The sequence below is a fragment of the Penicillium citrinum genome, assembly GCF_028827155.1.
Source record: "Penicillium citrinum strain IBT 23319 chromosome Unknown utg000009l:1.0-4274883.0:1.0-4276374.0, whole genome shotgun sequence".
NCBI lineage: Eukaryota > Fungi > Ascomycota > Eurotiomycetes > Eurotiales > Aspergillaceae > Penicillium > Penicillium citrinum.
In genome coordinates, this window is record NW_026622694.1 from 2,298,812 (window position 1) to 2,314,580 (window position 15,769).

The 15,769-nt window shown below is 49.0% G+C and overlaps 4 protein-coding genes across 4 annotated transcripts; 2 read left to right on the plus strand and 2 right to left on the minus strand.

The window, feature by feature from the left end:
• Positions 1-1,985: 1,985 nt before the first annotated feature.
• On the minus strand, positions 1,986-2,348 carry N7469_010339 (uncharacterized protein; the record flags this gene model as incomplete). Its single annotated transcript, XM_056649244.1, has 1 exon — positions 1,986-2,348. The coding sequence occupies one exon, from the start codon at positions 2,346-2,348 to the stop codon at positions 1,986-1,988; it is 363 nt and encodes a 120-aa protein (XP_056496375.1).
• A 624-nt stretch (positions 2,349-2,972) lies between these two features.
• On the plus strand, positions 2,973-3,754 carry N7469_010340 (uncharacterized protein; the record flags this gene model as incomplete). The annotated part of the gene is made up of 2 exons (XM_056649245.1): positions 2,973-3,188; positions 3,314-3,754. 2 exons carry the CDS (start codon positions 2,973-2,975, stop codon positions 3,752-3,754), a joined length of 657 nt encoding a protein of 218 aa, XP_056496376.1.
• Positions 3,755-6,803: 3,049 nt separating this feature from the next.
• Positions 6,804-13,197, plus strand: N7469_010341 (NACHT domain protein; the record flags this gene model as incomplete). The annotated part of the gene is made up of 4 exons (XM_056649246.1): positions 6,804-7,280; positions 7,345-7,690; positions 7,770-8,045; positions 8,108-13,197. The coding sequence occupies 4 exons, from the start codon at positions 6,804-6,806 to the stop codon at positions 13,195-13,197; spliced, it is 6,189 nt and encodes a 2,062-aa protein (XP_056496377.1).
• Positions 13,198-14,008: 811 nt separating this feature from the next.
• N7469_010342 (sterol desaturase family protein) lies at positions 14,009-15,055 on the minus strand (the record flags this gene model as incomplete). Its single annotated transcript, XM_056649247.1, has 1 exon — positions 14,009-15,055. The coding sequence occupies one exon, from the start codon at positions 15,053-15,055 to the stop codon at positions 14,009-14,011; it is 1,047 nt and encodes a 348-aa protein (XP_056496378.1).
• Between the last annotated feature and the right edge of the window lie 714 nt (positions 15,056-15,769).

Below are 15,769 nucleotides of genomic sequence, written 5' to 3' on the forward strand. Positions count from 1 at the left end.
CTTCACTTTCCACTTTTTCACTTTTCTATAAACTTATACTTTATTGACCCGACTTGTGTATATCATGTATATGTGGGGTGGCTTGGTGATTGTACTTTTGATTTTCTTTCCCTGCATCAGTCATTCCCTCTTAGCGTTTGCTTTTCCCCCTATCCTTTTCTCGTCTTTCCTTTTATCGTCGCACTCGAAAGGCGTTTAAGATACCCCGACCTTTGTCTGGTCTGGTCTGGTTTTGGTTTTGTTATAGATGTCCATAACATGAACTTTATTGAATTTTCTAGACTGTGCCTGTGTGTGTTTCAGTAGTAAGATTTCATCTCTGTATCTACCAGGGCTTGTACATCGGAGCCTTGGTGGAGTAGCTAGTGGTATATATGACTTGACACTTGTCATCTATGAGAGTGAGATGCTGTCGCGGCATGCCTATGTGATGGTACCTATCCGAGAAAATTCTAATGTCTTACTTTCTAACAACATTACTACTTGTCAGTAGGACCGTAAAGTCATCATGTTCGAAATCCGTGAACACTACTCAGAATATCCCTGACAAAATACAATGCACGTTGTCAATTGATCGACACGATACATCGCTAGCCCTAAGCTGGAGCTCAGACGATTCTGTTGATACACGGGTTGGCTTTAATTTATTTTAATTAAAGCACTTCATGGCTGAGCCTTCGGGGCCAGATGTATCACATTTTCGAGCGATGATCATCGCATTAAATGAAATGGCACCTGGGCATCGCCGGTGCATAATTATGGATCTTCATGATCTGTCCTCCTGTAGATTGAGCTGAGGTGATTGATCGAGAATTAGATTAAGCTATATCCACATAATATATTTTTTTTATTTAGTGTCGTACGTGCCTAAGCAGTGCTTATCCATGCCAATCAAATCTATTTTGGAATCATTTGGAATCACCACCTGGTGATTCCAAAATAGACTTGATTATCGGGGGCTTGAAATATTAACTCGAGTGTTTCAATGAATCTCCATTAGCAGGGTTGACTTACACGATTCAGCTTGAAGTTGCAAAGGGTACCTACGGTAGCGGATATCTTCAACTGTAGTACAATTAAATACTTACTAGCTTGGGAGTAGTATCGCCCCCTTTGACAGTAACTTGAACAGAATACTTACCATTAATCGGACAATTGTATTAACCTCTTGGATATCAATTGACATGTTTTCTACCAATCGCCTGAAATGCCTACTGATAACTAACCCCTGGTGATACGGTACGAACTAGGAACAACTGGTGAGTCGCCTGACGCGCACGAACATTTAGTTCTTACACGCAGACACAACCCCGGTTCCAAATTGAACGGGGGAAATATTCAAAATGCTCATGCCCTGCCTCGCGATCCATGTCCCACGGCGGCCTGCGCAGCCACTGTCTTGCGTGTCTGCAGCCCCGCGCCGAGGGCAATTCCTGCCGAGATCCGATCGAGTCGGGATTCGAGAAAGCTCAACTCATTTCTGAAAGGCCATATCAATTACGTGAACATGATCCGAGAGCTCGGTTTGTTTGACAGGCTCTTTTTTTGCGGGCATTCTGTTGCTGTACTAGGTGGATGTGCCGATTGGGTGAAGTTGGATTAAGTTGAATTAAAAGTTTGGTTCAGCTCGGCCCGGAACCAAATTCTGCCTTTTGTTTATTGTTCAACGGCGACGAAAAAGCAATCCTACCGAACGACATCTAAGACTCGCTGGAATATGTCCGACTTGCAGATTCTTAATAGCCGTTATTAAGTCCCGGATGGCATGGATTTCTTGCGGGGACGTTGGACGTTTGATTGCTACACAGCAGGGAGGTGGAGTATTGGACGAGGTAGGTCCTATTTATTGATCTGGTATATATAATTTCGTCTGATGTACATTCATAATCTCCATTGATCTTGGAACGCCCCGAACCTGATACTGCATGTCAGTTTGACCTCTTCTTTCATGTTTCTGACTTTGGATAGAAGTATTTACCATTTCTTTAAAGCAGACCAATAACAATGTCACCATAGATCTGAGCATCCAGCTCCAGACGGACCTTGGCGTGCAGGTTCAGGTGAACCTTGATCTTCAAGCTACCATCCTTCTCATCGCCGCCCTTGGTCTCACCAGGGATCTGAAGACCACCAGTAAGTCCCTTGGCCTGGTCAACGGCGCCCTCTACGGGGTTCTGGCCATCCTTGCGGTTGCCATCAGGACGGTTATCGGTAACGGCGGGAGCAGGGCTAGGTGGTAGAGGAGGCAAGTCAGCTAAATCTAACTCCTCGTTCGGTGGCATGTCACGCTTCGACCCCGGCGCTGGAGGCGGACGTGGCTTGTTCTTTGGCTTTTTGCCTTTAGACATGGGGAGTGGGAGGTAGGATAGGAGGAAAGAGAAAGAATGGCACGGGGATAGAAAGGAATTGAAAGGAATTGAGAGCAAGATGGGAAAATTTACCTGTCGACCATTGTGGATGACTAGTTTGTAATATGTGAGAGGCTGAGGAGGGCTAGTGGGAGGAAAGAAAGAAAATATAGTAGATTAACGGAACAGCCAGGAATGATCAGGTTAATGGGAGCAGCTACGCTATGAGCTATTTCAAGTTTTGCGGTACCGACTCATTCTCCAGTCGGTGGTTCTTGAGACCTCCAAGCTGAAAGTGACAATCCTCATTGATCTGCACAGCACTGTCCCAATCTTAGGACTATCAAACTCTGTCTCGCTTGAATCGAGCTCCTCTTGTTTAGTTGCAGAGGGTGATGCAATCGATGGAGCAAGAAGTGGATATATGTACCCACTTGAATCGATATCCACTTCATTGCCATCTCTCTCCATCTCCACTCTGGAGCTCGTGAAACATTTCTGCCGTATTTATCTGTTTTGCACGCCATACTCTCCGTAGAGCCGGTGTCGAAGCCACCCTATCAACAGCCCTAAGACCAACTCTCGTCAAGTCCAAGTCTACTTTCTGTCATCAAATCGCCCAAGATGGTGTTGGGGGTCGTTATGATGGCAACAATGCTGCCAACCATGATTGGTCTCAACGAGGCAACTCAGGGGAGCCGTGATCAAGAAGAGAATCGACGAACCACAGAGCGCAAACAGCGCTGTCACCTAGTGGCCACCTGTTCGTTGAGCCAGGGCACTCCCGAAATGCGCCAGCAGATTCAAAATGCAAAGGTCTATGTGGGTCTGGACGGGAAGGTGAGTGTTTTATTATGATTTATTTTTTATGATTTTCTTTTCTTTTTTTCTTGACCTGCATACTGTAATAAAAGTCATTTGGACGAAACTGACAAATGATACTCGGCGCTTCGCAATGACAACAGTTGTATATTACCAAACATCCGAGGTCCTCAATGGTTCCTTACAATGGCGGATTCTATCAACATCCCGACTTCCCTCCCAACAACACGTCCGGTCTTGTGACAATCAGCGGAGAGGAAACACCTACACTTCGATGGGTTTTTCTTGATTCCGAGACACACGAGATGCGCTGGGGCGGGCGTCCCGATAGCCAGGGTCACGTATGTGGGCCTTACGATTGGACTAAAGATGAGCAATTCATGACGCTAGAAGGGTGGGAAGGGTGGCTGGCGGTGCGATTACCGGAAGATGATGCCCGGGATCAGTCGGATCAAGATTTGGGGATTGTCGATGGCCAGGAGATATGGAGGTTGTATTTCGATCAGAATGACGACGGGGCCGATCTACCACCTGGTGCTTCTGGGCTAGAAATTAGACTAAAACGAGTCATGGCGGAGCAATGAACGTGGGGTTTTGTAAAATTGCGGTATATTCTTTCCTATTTTGTGCAATTCTCTTGTTATTTGATTACTCCTAGTGAGTTAAATACTGTGTATATTATTCTCCGGCTTCTCCTCCTATGGACAAGGTGCTGACACCTGGTTCCGATGGAGATCCTGAGGAGGATTCCACAGTACTACTAGTACCCTAGAAGGGTACATTATACATTACATACCTACTACGGGAGTACGCAAGGTCCTAACAAGTATGTACTCGTATAGTCATACCTGATTAGTTGGTAAGATCATTTCCTGAAACCTGAATATTGTAGTTAGGATATGTAGTATCCTTTGAGCCTGCCCATGTACTTCTCTGTTTTGTAACCGTGAGGAGTCATTTGTTGAATTTTTCAATCTTCCCCTCGTGTCTCAAATTTCTTTTTTCTTTTCTAATTATCCTGTTGGCTCATTGGACTTCTCTTGCGCCCTGCCACATGCATGCTGCAGCTTAAGCTCTTTGTTGTATACTTTTTATATTTTATTACTACGTATCTCTGTAATATACGAGTGGATATAATTTTGAAGCTACCCACAACCGGAAGTATAAAACTTCCCTAATTCCACGAAGCATCGGAACTTTGAAAGTCAGCCTTTGTTCATAATTCAATTCCATCCCCAAATTCAAATCGTGACGTGCCATCTGAGCTTGGCATTGACTGCAAAATGGACCGGGAAGGATTCGCGATCGCACTAACTACTAGCGTGGCTAAGTTGCCAGGACGAACAGTGGATCGGCATCGCAAACCCTGATTCATCAGAGGTGTCCCGAGATCTGAGCTTTTGACAGCCGGCCGTAATGTATGTATCCAGCATACGACAGAGTCCGCTAGTATCTTTAAATGAGGGGTTTCCTGACCGACGCCTGAGTATTGGTCCATCTTTGATGCAAACTAACTCCCTCCCGGCGCAATCGGTGGAGCCCACGCGGGTCTCGCCTCAACCTCCCATTGTCTCGGGTTTTATTCAACCTTTCTGATTGATTGTTGAGCCGATGCGGATCATTTCTTCAGCTTCAGCAGAACCACTGCCTTCTCCCATCTCCACTTTGTTCTGTGACTCCTCTTCTGAGATCCTCCACACGCCCCATTGTGCTAATGCATCTTGACGAAAACATCAAGAGCACGAACCCAGGGCCCAGCCGTGCCCTTTTCGCGGATTTCATCGGCTGAAACAAACTATTTGGAATTCTCTTTCAATAGCTGCAGTCTTCCGTACTAAAACATGGTCTTAATCTGCGATGTCTTCCTTATACTCCCTACAGCTAAAGCCTTTCAGCTTTCTTGCCCCAAAACGGATGATCTATCGATAGCCTCCAGTTTAACCGGGACTCCCGTTGCCGTGTGACAGGGCTTGTGTCCGGAGAAAAGTTAAACATGGTGATCTGTCTTTTGGGTACTCGGGAGCACGTTCATTCTGTCATTGTGGATCATTTCTGCCCGTCACAAACCTGCGTGGTTCACGATCGAGGACCGCTTGACAACATACCCCAACCCCGCGCGAAGGTGACGACTCCTACAGTAGGCCTGTTTTCGATCAAGACGGCTCGTGCCTATGCCAATTGATCGACGGTTCGTCCGAAATACAGTATTGTCCACTTTCTACTCATGTATATTCCTCAATTGGCTACCGTGCTGAAGGCTAGACCCATATATCTTTACGTATTTGGTCATTTGGTACAAAGTCTCCACGTATGAAGCCGCCGTGGCGGGAAAGAAAAAAGAGTACTAGTCTCTGTCTGCCAGCCAGCCATGCAGTGCACGGTGCACAATGTGGTATATTAAGCATACAATGTACACTCCTTACTACGGAGTATGTACTATGTAAAGAAGTGTACATATGCATCAAAAGTACGCGAACTAGTAAGCTAACTATGTGATCTTTTATTTCCGTGTCGAAGGAGGCCACCGGGGACTCCGAAACTTGCACTCTGAGCTGATCGTATCGACCGGTCTGATTTTCACCCCTTAGTTTATGTGTAGCTTCATATGGGTCCTGATCATACTACTCTACGTACAGAATAGTTTCTTACCATCGGTATCAAATCATGTATCACCGTGATGGCCTTGTAGTAATGTAAGTGGAGAGGTTGGCCCTGTACTATCATCATGCTGCAGCTTCTATGCTCCACGCTGCCATCCACCTGGCGGAGACGCGGGATAATTGATATTCAGTAATTATACGTGCTTTGCTGGAATATCCAGCCATTGAATTGATTGGATTGATTGTGCTTCAGGACCATCTCGGCCCGGACACCAATGCATGCATTGGAACCTTGACCGTCCCAAATACGGCCATACCATGCAAGATATGAGCATCTTTGAAAGCTTTCGCCACAATTGACATCAATCTAATGCCAAAAGAAGCGGGGGAGGATCAATTTTGCAGCTGATCGAATGTAATTCGAGATGTGGAGGTCGAATTCGCGCCCACCATGCAGCTGAAGCTCAGTCGATACCCACTCTACTGATACCAAAAGGCGTAATTTCATAGTGTACATACTATGTAGCAACAATATTTCGTACACACCCTCATCATACTTCGCCTCCACTGCCCAGCCATCTCCCCATCAAGAAAGGTAATGTGGATTCGGACCCCGACGAGAATGGGAGCTCCTCGTAGTTCCACATGCAGAGCTGCTACAAAAGGATCGCATTCCCCCGGATGATGCAGGTCTTCCTTTTCTCCAACTCGTAACTTTTTTCTTTTTTCACATTCTGAGTCTGATCCCTCACGAATGTGCTTCCAGCTCTCTTAATTACCTTTTCCCTATTCCCATAGCCTGATCGCCGGTTTGAGTCGATTACTTTGTTGTTTCCGGAGCTGCTGCTCGAAAGAAACGTCTGATCCCAATTCCCATCCCAACCATCCCAGACAAGAATCACCTCAATTACACACCAACCAATCAGTATATACTGAAAGAGCATCTGTACCTGAAGCTCTAATAAGGAAGAAAAACCTAAAAGTATCTACGCAAGAAACTACACCTAACTTTATCACCGAAACCACCACCAAAATGGCTCCTGGTATCATCTCCCCAGTGCCTGGCACTCCCCTCTCTCCTCTCTACAACGGCTTTGGCTCTCGCCAAGTCTCCAGTGCCTCCGCTATGTTCGAGAGTGACAGCCTTTCTCAGAATGGTATGTCTCGCTCTACGCGCCGCGAGTCTGGAATCCCGCGTAAGCTGAATGGCGCTGGTAACTCCAACCTCACCAATGTCGTTCAATCCTTGTACCGCCGCAGTGGGGATGAGATTGGTGCCCATGCCTCTGCTCGTCTGCTTAACTGCACTCACCTTTCCGTCATTGAGTGGATCCGTCACCAGCGCATGAGCCATCTGCCTCCCGAGGGTAGCAGCTATGACAAGGTCCTCGGATGGGCGCAGCTCTTCGTTGAACGTCTGCACTCTTTCGAGGTTAACATTCAGCACTTTGCTAGCGACAGCTACCTCGCTGCTCAGCTGTCTTATGGCTACTGTGACTTGCTGTTGCAGGTAAGTTGACCCTTTTGCTATTCGTTGCATACTAAGTCAATTTGCTAATTTTTGTATAAAATAGCTTGGCAAGGAGAAAGAGAATGCCGCAGCTCTCATGATCTCCTTTGGTTTCTTCTACAGCACCTCATCCGTGCTGGTTAACCTGCTGGAGCGCACTGAGCTTTTTGATGTCTCCCAGGATATCAAGGAGCAGCTGATTCTGGCCCTGTCTGACCTGGTCACTCTGGTTGCGAGTGTCTCGACTCACTTCCACCAAGCCATCAATGACAAGACCACCAACTCGATCTCCGTCGATATCTATGGCGCTTTCCCCGGTCAAATTGGATCTTTCCGCGAGCGCTGCGACAAGATCGCTGAGAGCATGTGGCGCCACCAGCTCAACAAGGAGGGAGTTGACACTGAGAAGGGTAAGTTTGCAAAAAATTAGCCATGCGTTCTCCCGTCCACCATTTTAGAGGATTATTACTGATAAATCTCGACGAATAGTCTCCGTCGTCAAGGCTATCAAGTCCTGGCTCGCTCCTGAGGACCGTGTTCTGAGTCACCTGGCTGAGAACACCTCTCACCTTGCCCATGAACGTGAGGAGATGACTTGTCTGTGGATGGCTCCCTACCTGACCCATTTCCTGAAGAGTGACAAGTCTACTCTGTCGTTCACTGGCAAGCCTGGCTCCGGAAAGACTGTCCTAGCATCCGTCATTGTCGACCGTCTTCAGGATCCCATTGGTGGCACCTCCTTCAAGACCCTTTTCGTCCCCATCAGTAAGTGATTCCCCGAATCCGCATTAATTAATTTCAATATTCTAACCGATTTAATTTACTAGATGCCCGTATCCCCGCCGAGACCCACCCTCTTGCCATCGTCAAGACCATCCTGTCCCAACTCTTCGAGAAGCGTATCGGAAATGTTCAGCTGCTGCAAATTCTGGGAGAAGCTTATGAGCGTAGCCGCAAGACTACCTCTGCTGAGGAATACGAGGCAATCCTCTGGACTGCTCTGGAGCGTGCCCTGGGTGCTGCTCTTCGCAATGCTAAGGAGCTTGTCATCATCGTTGATGGTCTTGATGAAGCCACTTTCGGCGAATCTGCCATTCTGAAGAAGCTTACTACCGCCACTGCCAATGCCACCAGCGTGAAGCTGATCACTCTTGGTGCTGAGAGGCCCCCTAATTCTGAAACCGTGATGCACGTCCCCGTCACTGATGAACGCATTGCTGATGACATCTCTATTGTCGTCCGTGGCAGCTTCGAGCAGAGCAAGGCCTTCCAGCAGATGTCCGAGATGGACCAGGAGACTATCATCGATCAGATTACCGAGGCCTCTAAGGGCTCCTTCTTGTGGGCTAAGCTCTGCACCAAGCGTGCTCGTGTCCAATCCTCTCCCGAGAATGTCACCAAGTCCGTGGAAACTGCTATCACCAACAAATACACCATCAATGACTTCGTGATTGATGCTCTCACCAGCGAAGGAGCCAATGAGGATACTAAGCAGATGCTTCTCTGGCTTGCTACTTCAGACCGTCCTCTGCAGCCCCGTGAGCTCACTGCTCTAGCCCAAGTTCAGCCTGAGAAGCTTACTGTGACTGACCGAAACATCGACGCTCGCCAAACCCTCAGACCTGTCCACTCTCTTGTTTTTGTCCAGGATGGCCAGGTTTATCTGCGTCACGGTCTCATCCGTACTGCTGTTCTGGATGTCTTCTCACAGGGCAAGCTGATCCCCACTATCAAGGACCGCCACGCCGACTTTGTGACCCGTCTCTTGGTCTACATCAAGTCCACCGTCACCGAGAAGCACGAGCCTACCCTGAGCCCTCTGGACCGCCACGACGCCCTTTCTCTCGTGCATCGTTTCCCTCTTTTGGACTTTGCCGTGCGTTACTGGCCCCGTCACCTTACCCAGACTACCACTTACACTACTGGTGGTGAAGTCCCTACGGCCAAGGAGTATGGCAAGATCTTCCCTGCCAGCATTACCTTGCTGCTACTTCAGAACACTTTGTGGCAACATGTCTCAACTCCTACTCTGCTCTCGCTCCAGACTACCGTCACAAACCTGTGCCGTCACATCTTCACCACCAAGAGCCCTGTGACTCTGCAGTCTATCATCACCCTGGCGTTCTTCCACCGTGACATTGGCTCTTTCCCTGACGCCACCAACCTGTTCTACGAGCTCACCACCATCACCAACACCCTGTTGACCACCAAGCATCTCATTACTATGAAGGTTGCTGCTCTCTTCATCGAGCTGACCACCGAAAGTGTCACCACCTCCAAGACTGACATCATGGTCAAGCGTGAGGAGATTCTCAAGCTCGTCATTGAGTGCTACAAGATCCACTACGGTCAGAACTCTGAGCGTGTGATCACCACTCTGAACACCCTGATCGAGCACTATCGCTTGACCAAGGAGGAGAAGAAGCTGCAGGAGATTACTGTCTCTCTCCAGGCCATTACTGCCGTTGACACTGGATACGAGAATGATACTCGCGGTGACCTCCACGTCCGTCTCAAGGGCCACAAGCGTCAGGAGAGCGATGGTGGAATTCGCTTCGTTCTGGACGCTGAGGAGGATGAGCGCGAGTCCGACTCATTCGACTACTTGGCTCTCGTCCAGCTCGCTCAGAAGTACACTGCGGAGGGCAAGATCTCCCAGGCCGAGCGTGTGTACGTTGAGATCTGGCAGCGTGCCAGCAAGGAATGTCGCGCCCAGTACTCTACCTACTGGGAGGAGATCAAGCTGCAGGCTGTCACAGTCTACTCCGAGTTCCTTCAGACCCAGAAGCGCGAGTCTGAGGCTTCCTCTATCCTGTCTAGCGTTTGGGAGGAGTACCGCCACACCAGCCTGGCTCTCTCCGAATCTACTACCAAGCACTTCCACCAGATTGCTAAGGTCATGACTGCCGTTGGCTTGTCCACTGCTGCTCTGTCTATCTTCAAGCAGTGCGCTCACTACTACCAGAGCACCAACAGCACCCAGTCTTCATCCTACTCGGAGATCCAGAAGAGCATCAACTCTACTTCTCAGCAGGTCATGAAGCAGGCTAGCTCATCCTCTTCCGTCACCTCTGAGTCTACTCTGGAGGAGATTGTCTACGAGGCCTCTTCTTCCATCTCCAAGATTGACGAGAGCTCTTTCACTGCCACCAGTACCCTGGTTGAGCGGTACGTCGGTCAGCACCGCTGGAAGGATGCCACTCGCGTTGTCAAGAAGGTCCTTCAGGGCTTGTGGCCTTCACTCTTCGCTCCCTCCATTCAGGATGTGACTCTTCCCTCCAAGCACGTCGAAAAGTGTGTTGAGCTTGCCGAGCGTCTCAGCCAGTGCTACCACTTCCGTCGCCGTTTCCCTCGTGAGGAGAACATTCGAATTCGTGTCTACCGTGCTGTTCGTGCAGGCCGCCCCATTGATGACAAGCTTCGTGAGCGTGTCACCAACGAGTTGATCCGCTTCTTCGAGCGCTCCAAGCAGCCTGACAATGTCATCAGCACCCGCCAGGAAATCCTCGATGACCAGATCAAGCACTACGGCCCTGAGAACCCCATTGTCATCAAGACCTTGTGGATCCTGGCTGAGCTGACTCGTCCCCGTCCCATCTTCGTTGAGTACTACCAACGCATCATCAAGTCTCTCAACAAGGATTCTCCTACATGCCAGCCCGAGGCTCTTGAGCCCCTGGTCATTGTTGCCACCGAGCTGTGGACCCAGAGCCGCTACTCCGAGGCTGTGCCTTACTTCACCCTGCTGTTCACTACCTTCTTGAACCAGCCCAAGGCTCCTCGCTTCCAGGACACCAAGTTTGTCCAGGAGGTCTTTGAGCGCTACACTCATGTCCTGCGCACCGTCCGCACTGACTACACTGTGATCCACAAGGTTACCGTGGACTACCAGACTAAGGTCAAGGCCGTCTTCGGTGCTACTGCTACCATCACCGTCCAGGCTACCCTGACTCTTGCCAAGGTCTGCCAGGAGTCTAAGCGTTACGAGTCTGACGCAATCACTCTGTACGAGGAGCTTCTTAAGCTCAAGTCCACTGAGGTCGACCTCGATGAGATCTCTGCTACCCTCGATGGCATCTACGAGGAGCAGACTGCCATTGCTACCTCCAAGTCTGAGTCGGTTTCTGCCAGCCAGGTCGAGCGTGCTTCCAAGGTTCTGCGCAAGCGTATCACCACTGTCCGTGAGACCTACGGCTGGGCTCACGAGGAGTCTATCTCTAAGATGAAAGAGATGATCTCCTTCCACTCCAAGCACAGCGAGAGCTCTGCTGTTACCAAGGAGCTAAAGGAGTCCACTGTCAACATCCTGTCCCAGGAGACCTCCTCCACTCGTCTGGTTTCTGCTGCCATTGCCATCGCTTCCAGCTACATCGAGACTAACCAGGTGTCCAAGGCCACTGAGATGACCGAGGAGCTGTACCGCCAGGTCGTGATGAAGGATACCTCCAACTCCAAGTCTGTGCAGTTTGATGTTTCCAAGCAGGGCCGCCAGAGCCTCGTTTTCCTGGCCCAGCTTGAGCACAGCCTGCGCCGCACTACTTCTTCCATCACTGAGATTCTGGCTGCTCTCACCACCGAGTTTGTCTACTTCGAAGAATTCCGCAGCCTGACCACCTCCAAGAGCAGTTCCTTCCACACTGTCTCTGTGTCTGCCTCGCGTCTTTATCAGTTCCTGATCCGCAGCAACCGCTCTGAGGCTGCCAACCGCGTCTTCGCTGACTTCGTCGCTTACTTCATCTCCACTGAGGGCAAGCGTACCAAGTTGACTGACAGCGCCCAGGTCAAGATCCTCCTGTTGACCATCGTGGACCACTTCCACACTCACAACTCGTCCAACTTCGTTCGCTCGGTTGGTATTGCAAGCAACAGCCGCGTTCTGGAGCTGCTTCAGGCTCAGCGCTACGAGGAGGCCTCCAACCTCGCTCTGGCTGCCTTCCAGTACATCTCTGCTCATGAGTCTTTCCGATCCCCTGCGATCGTCAAGTTCGTGTTCACTCTCGGTGTGTTCATCACCGGCCGTACCATCCACCCTCAACCCGACCAGGCCGTCCAGCAGAAGCTGTCTGGTGTGTCTATCGTGATCATCAAGGAGGTTCTCCGTGTCATCAGTGACCTGAAGATCAACCTTGCCCAGATCAGCCTGGACTACCTCAACATCCTGATTGGTCTGCTTGGTGAGCAGAAGGACTACCAGAACCTTGTCTGGTTGCTGTCTAGCCTCTGGTCCAACCGCAACCTGCAGAACTGGTCCCCTGCCGTCACTTTGGGTCTTGCCCGTCGCTTCATCCTGGCCCGCTACCTGGTCGATGATGCTCTCAAGGCTGCCCGTCTGGCTGAGGACATTGTTTACAACTGCCGTCGTGTCAACGGTGCTCACCACAGCAGCACCCTTGAGATCTCCACTCTTCTATCCCAGCTATACACTGGTATCGCCGCACGGTACCAGGAGAAGAAAGGTGGACAGCACATGGCCAACAAGTACTACAAGAAGAGCGCTTCCGTTCACGAGAACCTGCTCCGTATTCTTGTCGACCCCTCCTTCGCTGAGTTTGAGGGTGGCCTCGATGGCTCCCTGAGCATCGACGGCTCCGCCTTCGAGCTGGACATCAGTGACTCTGCGAACGGCAACGCTCTCTCCGAGGGTGAGCATGCTCGCCAGCACCTGCAGCTCCTCAAGCTGGCCGTCCAGCGTCTGGGAGACTGGCCCAAGGACTACGCTGAGTATGAGCGCCTGAACGCCGACCTCTTCCTTCAGTTCGGCGAGGACCTGCAGTCCGTCGGTGGTGTTGAGAAGTGGGATTTGAAAAAGTTCGGTAATGGGAAAGCCTCCAGCGGCGAAGATACCCTCGACACCGAGTTCAAGTCCTGGGAATTGGATCTCGGACAGAACAGTGTCGAGGTCGAGGAGGAGTTGTAAAAAAGTTGTACAGGGGGAGACTTCTGTCTGCTTTGTATGATTGATTATTTTGCATTTCTGTTGTAATTAGCATTTTGTTTTTAGTACCTTTCTTCTACGCACAAATTGGGATCAGACTATATTTCAAACCATTTTCACGTCTTAGTAAATTTTTTAATGTAGTAGAACACTAAAATAGTTGACTTGGAAGATATTTTGTCTTGCATTTCATGTGAACTAGCATGACTGGCCTGTTTTCAGGCCAGCATCATGAATCATGATTCAATGTCAGTTCCCCGTTCGAGCGAAATATTTTGTAGTTGGTAGTTCACCTCGCTAGATCAGGCTTTTCCACAGAGGGCTATGATAATCCCAAACAGGAGTTCTGGCGAAGGACTTATGAATTGATGAGTGCTGTAAGGTATCTTCTTGCACCACTTTTAATATGGAACAGGCGTGCAAATAGCTGCTTCATTCATACTCACCCATCATACATCATCTTCAACCCGTCATCTTATAAAGGTTGGCACAGATGGTCTCTGTCACTACTAGATTTTCAGGTTCAGCTTCATACTGACTTTATGGCTGCACACAATGATTTGTGCCGTCGTACTTCTCGTACTTCTCGTACTTCTACCTGCAATATTGTGTGAATCACAGTTTAAGATCTGATCATAACATCATTCAAGTTGGATTGCCTGTTAATCTAACGTTCTAGTATCTAAGGGTAAACGATATTCTGGCATCAAATTCCCCGTTGAGCTTCATAACAATCGAGGAAGAGCAAATAGATCGCTGATTTTTTTTTTGATTTGTTGGACCTGATTGACCCTTATATTAAAGGAATCTCAGCCGTATTCACATAGTCAATGTTATCCGCATGCCCTTCGATACGAGGAATCGATGTGTTGAAGAGCCGATCCCACACTCGGGTTTGCTTTCCATAGTTGTGGCTATTCTTCCAGCCTTTTCGATGGTGAAGGTCATGGTCTTCAATTACAAGCTCCATATCACACAGTCTGAGCAGCCATGTCCAGGGGTTCACTGCTGTGGCGATCATGCGCAGGCCACTATGGCCGAGAATCTCGGTGAACACGATGTATTGTTGGCAAACCCACCATTCGTAAAAGCCCATCGGGAACCCCATCAGTTTCATAGTGCCGTAGGTTATGACCGGGGTGCCAATAACGTCGATGAACTCTTGAACTTTATCCGCATACGCCGTCAAAAGAGGGTTGGGATGCTTGGTAAGATGGTGAGTGCGGTGGAACTTCCACAGGTGTTCCGTCTCGTGTGCTGAGCGATGGAAGATATAATACCAGAAATCGAGGACAAGAGCGTACATGCCAGTCTCGAAGATAAGCCATCCCCATCGGATCGAGGCAGGGGCTTCATCAGCGCGATAGGCGAGGAAGACCGTGAACATAGGACGTAGGATGATGACTGATAATACCGTCTGCACTGTTTTACCAACGCCCACATCGGGTACGCCATCGCGAGCATGCTTGTCTCCATCGAAAAATCCAATCTTATGGCCAACACGGCGAAGGACTCGTACTTCGTGAACGGCATTCAATTCAAGAGCCAGGCTGTAAAAGAGGAAAACAGCTGCCGCATGAGGCTGGCCGAAGTAGTTGATGTATAGTTGGTGAAGAACAAGTGGGATGAAAGTATGAGTAAGAACCCAAGTATGAAATTGCATTTCAGGTGCATAAGGGACTTTATCGGTCTTCTGGTGAACAGGTACATCTTCACCGATGTTTAGATGGTGTACGTTCAAGACTTCCAGAAGCCAGTGGCGCCAATCCCATTCGGACCGGTCCCAAAGCCGCCATGTGGATTTCATCGAATCTTTCGGATTTCGTAAAGGGGCCGCCATTTTGACGTTGATTGTGTAAAAGGAGTTGAAAGGAACAGGTAACTTGAGGAGACCAGACGTATCTATATTTGAATACTATCATGGGTCTTGTTGGGACCACCTGAAGCCGAGGTGTGGGTACTACACACCCCGGTGGCCGTTCAGGGACGATCCATCCGCATCTCTCCTTTTCACCCCGCCATTTTACCCCGATGATCTTTTTCTTGGTGCTGTTCGAGAACTAAAGGCTTGTGATTTTGACGTCACTTGAATATAATCTCGTATTGCAGTTCGTAAAACTGACAGACTGCATTTCGACTGCATAGTACAAACAGTTGTCCTATGTTCATATTCACATGAAGATCTCTGTCAGCACTCTATCCTATAAAAGTTGAATCTTTGCATGTATTCCATACCGGTGCCTGATGGATTACTGATCCAGAACATCTGATCCCGAGGTCAGCTTAAAATCTTTGTTCATCCAACTACTCAATTAGGAAATTATGTTCCGGCGTCAAGATTGGGTCTCGGTCTAACCTCATCAAGTGATGATCGACATTTTTCTGCAAACTCTTTGGATGCCAAAGAAAACTGTAGGTCTTCCTCATTATCATATTGATTTCCAGATTGGTTCCTCAAGCGTTGTGAAAGAAACTTCGATGATCTGTTAGTCCTGGATGTTGCCACCCCAATGATTCATAACCTCATGCTCTAATGATGAATACTCACTGACAT